At 40.8% G+C, this 9,004-nt stretch overlaps 1 protein-coding gene across 1 annotated transcript; it reads left to right on the forward strand.

Annotated features, from left to right (window-relative positions):
• Positions 1-3,699: 3,699 nt before the first annotated feature.
• LOC115726894 (crooked neck-like protein 1) lies at positions 3,700-8,417 on the forward strand. Its single transcript, XM_030656978.1, has 7 exons — positions 3,700-4,811; positions 4,895-4,960; positions 6,018-6,162; positions 6,295-6,513; positions 7,188-7,401; positions 7,493-7,688; positions 8,204-8,417. The coding sequence occupies exons 1-7, from the start codon at positions 3,700-3,702 to the stop codon at positions 8,316-8,318; spliced, it is 2,067 nt and encodes a 688-aa protein (XP_030512838.1). The 3' UTR covers positions 8,319-8,417.
• The last annotated feature ends 587 nt before the right edge of the window (positions 8,418-9,004 follow it).

Genomic DNA, 9,004 nt, shown 5'->3' on the forward strand with positions numbered 1-9,004 from the left:
ACGCAAGAGAGAAGAGGCTGAATTTTTCTCAAACGCATACGTGAAGAAATTGGCTCTGGCATGGTATTTCTAGATCAGAACGTACGCAACCGCTCAACATCGCTGACTCTCTACTATGATTTAATGTCGAGCGACCAGTAAGGAGCAAAGGGTTATATGGAGGGAGAGAACCTCGGGACTTATTCAGCTTGATTTTCGCTGGTTTAACAGAATCGGTTAAGGTAAGATAAGCTATGATTTGAATGAGTAAGGGCTGTTGGAGGAGCCTCGGAAGACGCCATTCTGTGCGGAACCCAATCCGACTTATTTGCATGAGTCTGGCTGAAGTTGAGGACGGCTGTTGACTTGTTCATCATATATTCCTCTCTTTTGATTTATCTACATTCTCTTTATTTGTTTCTTTTTCGTTTCATGGCCATCTATCGATCGCGTGATTGCAACCACTGATATTTAGAGAGTTGTTCGTCTTAAAAAAAAAAAAAAGACTTAAGTTGAATGTTGGATTTAATCTATGAATCAAACGGATTGGAGAAGGTGGTGATGTAAGCATTAACGTAAAATTGTATGCGGAAATTCAACCGTTGACGGTATTCAATCTTCATGATCTCACGATAAGTAAGATGAAGGCATACCTTTGTCCACAGCGAAGCCTTAAGCACAATCGTTGTTGCAGAAAGCAAAGACGATGAAGAACTTGATTTCTCTCCCTTAATCCTCTGTCCTTTACTTTGCTTTATTTTCTGATGGAGAGAGAAACAACTTACGTATGTTCGTTTAAAATGTCGTTATCCATCGTGTGAAGAAAGGACCATACTACTTTTATTTTAACATTATCTCAATTACTACGCAACCAGAACATCTAAATTTGAGGACTTATTTATGCTAATTATCTAATTAGAGCCCTTTCGGTATCTAACTAGTTGATATTTCCTAAAGTGACCACACATTCTACTTATCATTCAGAGCTAACATAAGATGTTCTATGCTGATGCCTTCACTGAATTACTGGTCAAAATTAAAAGCAACAATCATCTCCTATACAGGCACACCCTTGCAATTTCTAGCCTCCAAGTTCCAAAATTAAAGAATTTAACCAAAAACAAGATTAATAAACAATCATATCTGTCTAGCTTAATTGGCACCAACGACACATGCAGTCCACCCTACGGAAAATTGATCAGCATGTGTCGGTTCTGATGCAAGAAACTACAAGCCACACTGGAGCAACCATCTCGTACTCCTTAAGCAACCCGTAGTGTGAGCCCAAAATCTGCCCCATGGTGCATAGAAAGAGTAGTTAGCTATTAACCAATACCAGAATATGACACTAAGTTTACTAATCACTGAAGTGATGTTACTGATGCAAATGACAATAAACAGTTCTTTTTCTCGTGTTTTTAGAAGGTTAGTTGGATCCGCTCCTCTTATTTCCTTGGTGATTTAGATGGCAGTAACTTTCCTGCATAGTACCAATATAAAGAATGACATTTCCTCTTCACAAGAAACGTCTAGCGCAAGTGCTATTAAATTGATGCAAGATTTATCTCATGCATTTAAAAGATGTAGAAGTGGATATATGTAAAGGAACCGTCCGAGGTAACAGATTTGGTGAACCCACCAATTCCAGCATAATTCCTTTCCTATTTTTTCATGAAACTCACGTTATCCTTTCATCCCTGGGTCAATTGATTCAATACAACTAAAAGACTGCAAAAGATTAAACTTAACGCCCATAGAGCAAGCCTTGTGGAAATAAGTAACAGGTCCACTACAATTGTAGTCAAGCCCCAAACTTAATACCGAATAGCAGCTTATCAACCACTGGAACAGTGACTCACATCGGTGATTTAAAATTCAACAGAAAAGGTAAAGAAAGCCAGATCAAATAAGCAAAAGTTCCGTTCCTATTTGATTATAGTGGGACATTTGAATTGAGAGTCCGTCAATAACGCTCCACGTTACATTCCTAAGCTTGGCCAGCTCTATATATAGTGCTATTCGAATTGTTTACTGGTACCAAAATAGTCCTCGCCAGCAATGCCACAGCAACAAAAATCTCTACAGTTGTGCATTGTCAAAATGAACAGATTTTTAGCGACACAAGACGATTTTAGAGAACATATCCTGACATCTTTGGTATATTAGTAGCTAAGAATCCGCAATCCTAGTAACAGAGAAAATCAAACGGTGTGACATGCTTAGTGTAAAAGGATCTTACTTGGCTGTAATCAAATTAACCTGCAACATACAAGTAGCAATGCTACCTTATGTGTTGTTTCGCATTCCCTTACGACGGCCAGTAGCATATGAAGGTTTAGTTGACTAAAAAAGGCCACAACTTGAGTATGATATCATTTCAAATTGAGTATGATAATTACTTCAAACGGTGTTAGGGGAGCGTCTTTCCATGCCATTAACCCACAGATGCAACCAAAGATCACCAAAGCACCAGATTCAAGAAGTCGGCTCAAGTTCCGACGAGAACCATCAAATGCGGTACCAGCAACTTTCGCTCGTCCAGGATTTCGCTGAAATCCATTCAACCGGAGGAGAAAAAGGAGGAGAAGAAAGGGAAAAAAAATCTCCGCAATGGGAATGAAAATGAAGAACAACCTTATGGGAGCTGGAGTCTCGCAGCTTACTTTGCTTCCAAATCACTTTGCAATTGCCGAGACAAGTATATTTTTTCCAATTCTGTGACTGTGTCCCAATACTGATGGTGTAGCATATTTTTACTGGTTGTTGCATATTAATGAATAAAATTTTATTATTTTCTCCAGCGTCTATGATATATACTAATCCGTTAATATATTTAACACATAAGAATTTATAATTCCTTAAAGCTTGATAGCTCTCATATTATTTTCTTGAATCGTAGCCAGTTGAAAGACATGCGTGCTTATTCGATTATCGGAAAGGTTTTTATAATTGACCAAAAAATTAAGTTTTATAGATGGGCAACAACATGACAAGATTAACCTCTTTATTTTAATTTTGCGCAACCCAAGCAAACCTCTTGTACCTTCTCCACTCTCAAACGTTGGCATCGTGCCGTGTCGCTTCATGGGTGAACTACCTATTTATGGCAGATTACATACAATGACTTTTATCGTTGACAATGACCTTTTACAAAATCACCAAAGTTAAATAGAATAATTCACACAAAATAAATTAGGCAATAATTGATACAGTAAGGGAAGCGGAGTTCATCACATGTGTCAAGACATTAAACACAAACGATACACTTTTAAATAAGAATTGCACAACATCAATCAAGGAGCCCATCATGTTTTTGCATAGGATCACTCGGATTAGATTTTGCTTCACTTTTGAATTTGAAATTCGAAGAAGATTAGAATGGTCAAGAAGGGAGAGGATTGAAACGTTCAAAGGAGGGTCCTGGACGATTCCTAATTTCTAAATTTTGAAATCAGTGAATATCGGTCCAGCTCCCCATTTAAGGTGAACCCACCCAACCGGACCATCCGGATCGGATCGGATTTTTTTTTTATTTCATGTTTTTTCAAATTTTCAAATACTTAATCATGCTCGTCACTCATGCCTCTTGCTCTCACTTCTCCAGTCTCAGTCACGTAGCGTTCACGCCCTTCTCGCGACTCGACCCCTCTCGCTCATTATAGCTTTGGTTCTGCCGACTCTTTTCTGCTCCTTTTCCTCGTCTCTATCGCTCTCAAAACAATGGCGGAGTCGGAGGTGAAGCTCCCGCGTCCCACCAGGGTCAAGAACAAGACGCCGGCGCCGACACAGATAACGGCCGAGCAGATCCTCCGGGAGATACGCGAGCGACAGGAGGCTGAAATCCGCCCCCCGAAGCAGAAGATCACAGACAACTCCGAGCTCGGGGATTACCGCCTCCGGAAGCGCAAGAAGTTGGAGGACCTCATCCGCCGCGTCCGATGGAACATCAGCGTGTGGGTGAAGTACGCCCAGTGGGAGGAGTCGCAGAAGGACTTCAACCGGGCGCGCTCCGTCTGGGAGCGTGCCCTCGAGGTCGATTACCGGAACCACAGGCTGTGGTTGAAGTACGTGGAGATGGAGATGAAGAACAAGTTCATAAATTACGCCCGGAATGTGTGGGACCGCGCGGTCTCGCTGTTGCCAAGGGTCGATCAGCTTTGGCTTAAGTATATACACATGGAGGAGAAGTTGGGTAACGTACCGGGCGCAAGGCAGATCTTCGAGAGGTGGATGAGCTGGATGCCGGACCAGCAGGGTTGGTCGTCTTATATAAGGTTTGAGCTTCGCTACAACGAGATTGACCGCGCGAGGGCGATTTACGACAGGTTTGTGCCGTGCCACCCTAAGGTCAGTGCTTGGATTAAGTACGCGAAATTTGAAATGAAGAACGGCGAGTTTGCTAGAGCTAGGCATGTTTATGAGAGCGCGGTGGAGAAATTGGCTGATGATGAGGAAGCAGAGTCACTGTTTGTGGCATTTGCGGAATTTGAGGAGCGCTGTAAGGAGACAGAGAGGGCGAGGCGCATATATAAGTTTGCTCTAGACCATATTCCAAAAGGAAGGGCAGAGGATCTGTATAGGAAGTTTGTAGCTTTTGAAAAGCAGTATGGTGATAGGGAAGGAATTGAGGATGCTATTGTGGGTAAGAGGAGATTTCAGTTTGAGGACGAGGTCAGAAAGAATCCGTTGAATTATGATTCATGGTTTGATTACATTCGCTTGGAAGAAAGTGGGGGAGATAAAGTCAGGGTCAGGGAAGTTTATGAGCGTGCAATTGCCAAGGTGCCACCTGCTGAGGAGAAGCGGTACTGGCAGCGTTATATCTATTTGTGGTAGGTATATATTTGTCAATTTATATGTTCATATTTACTTTTGAGATGAAATATGCCTCATTGTGTCTCTCTTGGTGTTTCAGGATCAACTATGCATTGTACGAAGAGCTTGATGCCGAAGATGTGGAGCGTACACGGGATGTATACAGGTATGTAAAGTCCTTGTGTTGTGGAAGCTGCATTTTTACCTTTCTGACCGGGGTGGGTTCTATTTCACATCTTCCCTGTTCGTGTTTTCAAAAGAATGAGGTTGGATAATTTGTCGCTCTATACTAACTTTCCTATTTATGCCAAGGAATGATAGAGTGGTTCGTTGATTATGCTACGCTATAGATGATTGCTCTATCTGTTTCCAAACTCATGAGCGAGGAAGTATATCTGATGTCTGGGGAGAGTTGATGCTACGTGGGACTTGTACTATCTAAACTGATGATGATTGCTGCATGGTTGAAAGTTTTGGTGGTGGGACTGTAGTTCAAGCAGATATTATCTTTGCAGTATAGTTGTGGTACTTTGACGCGTTCTTCAGGATGGGGTTTATGTCTTTCATTTTTGGTTGTTCTCACTTCATTTTTCTTGTCAAGTGTGTTCTGTTTGTTACACTTTCATGCTTTTCCTCTTTTGCTATCAATTTAATCTCTCAACTCTTGCTTGTGCCTAGCTTTGATAGATATCTTTTAATTTGTTGACTAGATCTGGCACTCGCCCTACGTGTGTGCAGGTGATTTTAGTCTTTGTCGCTTCGTTGCAAGATAGATATCACAGCATTTCTCAAATCAATTGACATGCATACAGATAAAAAGAAATCCATGTTTCTGACCCAACGCATTCCAGAGACAGTTATAGCTGGACTTGGATGAACAGGTGTTAGTGGAGGGTGAGGGTGATAGTTAATGCCTAATGGAGAGCGAGAGTGATGGATAGATGCATTTCTTCACGTACACTCAAATTGATTTGCTTTTTCAGCCCAACCTCGATAGAATATGATTTATATAAGGGTATTCTTAGGAGCATGACACAAAACCCACTTTTTGGCTTAAATATACAGAAATGATGCAAATATGTAGCATGGAAGCCATGATTATGAGGGGTTGAATCCATGTAAACGCAAGTACTCGATGTATCTTTTTGTTCCGTTCCTTTCCCGCGTTCAAGACTAGTCTAATTACTGATGGAGCTCTCTCATCGAATTCTGAATCCTTGCAGAGAGTGTCTCAAACTGATTCCTCACCAGAAATTCTCATTTGCCAAAATTTGGCTCTTAGCGGCTCAATTTGAGATTAGACAAATGAATCTTGTGGGTGCAAGGCAGATCTTGGGCAATGCAATTGGCAAAGCTCCCAAAGACAAGGTAATATTGATCGGATAAAGTTTTCACCGAGAGAGAATAGTCTCTGAGTCAGTTTCCTGTCATTCTTATCCTTTAGTTTTTCCTCCGCTTTATTTTCTAAACAAGTTTCTTTGTTGTGCTTGGATACAACAGATATTTAAAAAATACATTGAGATAGAGCTCCAACTCGGCAACATAGATCGATGCCGAAAACTATATGAGAAATACTTGGAGTGGTCTCCAGAGAACTGTTACGCTTGGAGCAAGTACACTGAATTGGAAATATCCTTGGCGGAAACCAACAGAGCTAGAGCCATTTTTGAATTAGCAATTGCACAACCTGCACTTGACATGCCAGAACTGTTATGGAAGGTAAAGGCCTGCCTTTTGTTTTACTTACCCAAAATATGTATGCCTTAACGTTGAAAGGGAAAAATATTGTTATATCTCGAAAGAATCATGAAAGCATACAGCTTCAAACGTTTTCTAATGTACATGTCCATGTGCTGTTAAAATGTGAGGCGTTCCATGTTGGGCAAAAATCAAATTTCAAATACAAAATGCAAAACTATTCGTGAACAATTAAAGGACCATATCCATTCCATGCCCATCAAGTATGTTAATTCTTCGATATACAATTGAGTTAGCCTAGGGTTCTACTCTTAAATTGTGACCTTTATGTCCTCTTACAATGGGTGCTCGGCAATGATTTTGCCCGATGTGAGCTTACTACTTAAACAGCATATGTCTCTACGTGGAACTGTAGGGTGGTGTTTGAGTCCTATCTTATCCACTTTTATTCTGATGATCTCTGTATTAGTTGACTGGCAGCGCAGTAGTTAAGTGGCACATTTTCTTATTAATAGAGCTTTTACATGGCCTGTCTTGATATGATATTAAGTCTTATAGGGATCTAATGTTCCCACTCGTTTACTGCAGTGGCAATTATAATGACTCACAGAGTTTTATTCTTTAATTTACTGTTGAGGCATGCTGTTTAATTGAGAGAATATAAGGTACTAATTTTACTTGTCTTTTGATAACAGGCGTACATTGATTTTGAGATTTCTGAGGGCGAATATCAACGAACGAGGGAGCTATATGAGAGATTATTGGATCGGACTAAGCACCTGAAAGTGTGGATCAGCTATGCCAAGTTTGAGGCAACAGTTATGGATGCCCTTAATTCAGATTTGTCAGAAGATCAATTACAATCGCATTTGTTGGAGCAAAAAAGGGAATGCATACAACATGTCAGAAGTGAGTGCTCACTTGAAATTTAAATTAGGTTTTTCTCCCCTTTGTGGTTTGACTATTGAGGTATTCTTATTTCCTCTTGGAAACGCATCAGGAGTATTTGAAAGGGCCATTAATTACTTCCGAACGTCAGCTCCCGAACTTAAAGAAGAAAGGGCAATGCTATTGGTGGAGTGGTTAAACATGGAGAGCAGTTTTGGTGAACTTGGTGATGTTGGCATTGTCCAGCCTAAACTGCCAAAAATGCTGAAGAAGAGGAGGCGGATTTTGGCTGAGGATGGTCCAGCTGGGTATGTAACTGGCCCATATTGTCACTCATTTCTTCTCTTTGCTACAGTTGATGCTTGTCAACGGAGATATCCTTACATTGATTTTCAAGCATATCTCTCTAATTGATTTTCGACAGTAGCTTGTTGGTATCAACTTGCTGACTTCCTGCCGTAATGCTGTCCTCTTTATTCATATCGATTCGTGCTTGTTGGTCTGAGTGATTGTTCCCATAATAAGTACTAAATTTTGTAAATCTGGTTATGCCCAGTGATGATAGGTCCAGTGAGTTGTCTGTCGAGTTCTGCTCTTTCTGGTTTCAGATTTTCGTTTCTGTCAAAATGCAGTTCTGTCTATGTTTTTCCTATTCCCACGCTAATCCCTGGTGACTATATTGATAGAAACTTGTTGAGCCAATGCTTCTGCAATCTGGGGTGTAATGTGTCTGATGCGAGGGATACCTATTTTGTTGCTCTCTATTTGTAACCGTCGACTTTGATCAGCCCTTTGGAGTTTGTCTAACATTCTTGAATTGCAGGTACGAGGAATACATAGATTACTTGTTCCCTGAAGAGGCACAGACCACAAATTTCGAAATCTTGGAAGCTGCTTACAAATGGAAGAAGCAAAAGCTTGCTTCTGATGATGATTGATCGATCAAGTCCACGTGCAATTGGAATTCGTCTACAAAAATGGGTACTTAATGCTCTTCAGACAGGTTGTTCTTCCAGGTGATCACCGTGGGTAATTGGCATTCCTCCCCTCTGAAATGTAACATCTGGGAACTGCATACGTGTTCAATGTCAAGAATTTTTTATGAAATGTGAGCGTTCTGTACATCCTGCTGAAATGGGATGCACTTGGTGTTGGATCCAAAAATCAGTTTTACGGAACCTTAGTGTTGGTGATAAGTCAAAATTTGTGTCATGTGCAGCTCAGGTTCTCAAGATCCTAAATGTTATGGTCTCTGAGGAAACTGTTTATTTGTAGGTATGAAAATCTGCTTGGAAAGTTTTGGTGGCGGAATGGCGAACGCCCTTACCAGTTTCTTCAAAACAGAAGGCAGGTTTCAAGATTTAGATTCAGATGCTTTCCAAAATTCTCCACTCCAACCAAAATAAGTGGTGCTGGAAATATCTTCCACTGAGTTAAGGGGTCAGAAATATGAAAATCCATGAAAGCTTATAGAAAATCTAACAAAGATACAAATGAGAAATGCCAGCTTCAACCTGCCGCAGAGGAAAGCAGCCACGGGTCTTGGAGACACTGCTAAACCCACGGTGGTGTGGCTAAACATATTACAGGGCTATGATAAACCATCAATTTCTTCCCGTTTTCG

This window comes from Rhodamnia argentea, chromosome 5 (assembly GCF_020921035.1).
Source record: "Rhodamnia argentea isolate NSW1041297 chromosome 5, ASM2092103v1, whole genome shotgun sequence".
NCBI lineage: Eukaryota > Viridiplantae > Streptophyta > Magnoliopsida > Myrtales > Myrtaceae > Rhodamnia > Rhodamnia argentea.

Bases quoted from the DNA above. Each gene is read 5' to 3' on its own strand.
- LOC115726894 (XM_030656978.1), top strand. From the start codon at position 3,700: ATGGCGGAGTCGGAGGTGAAGCTCCCGCGTCCCACCAGGGTCAAGAAC. The intron at 6,514-7,187 runs GTAAAGGCCTGC...TTTTGATAACAG, and splicing joins TGCCAGAACTGTTATGGAAG to GCGTACATTGATTTTGAGAT. The intron at 7,402-7,492 runs GTGAGTGCTCAC...GAAACGCATCAG, and splicing joins ATGCATACAACATGTCAGAA to GAGTATTTGAAAGGGCCATT.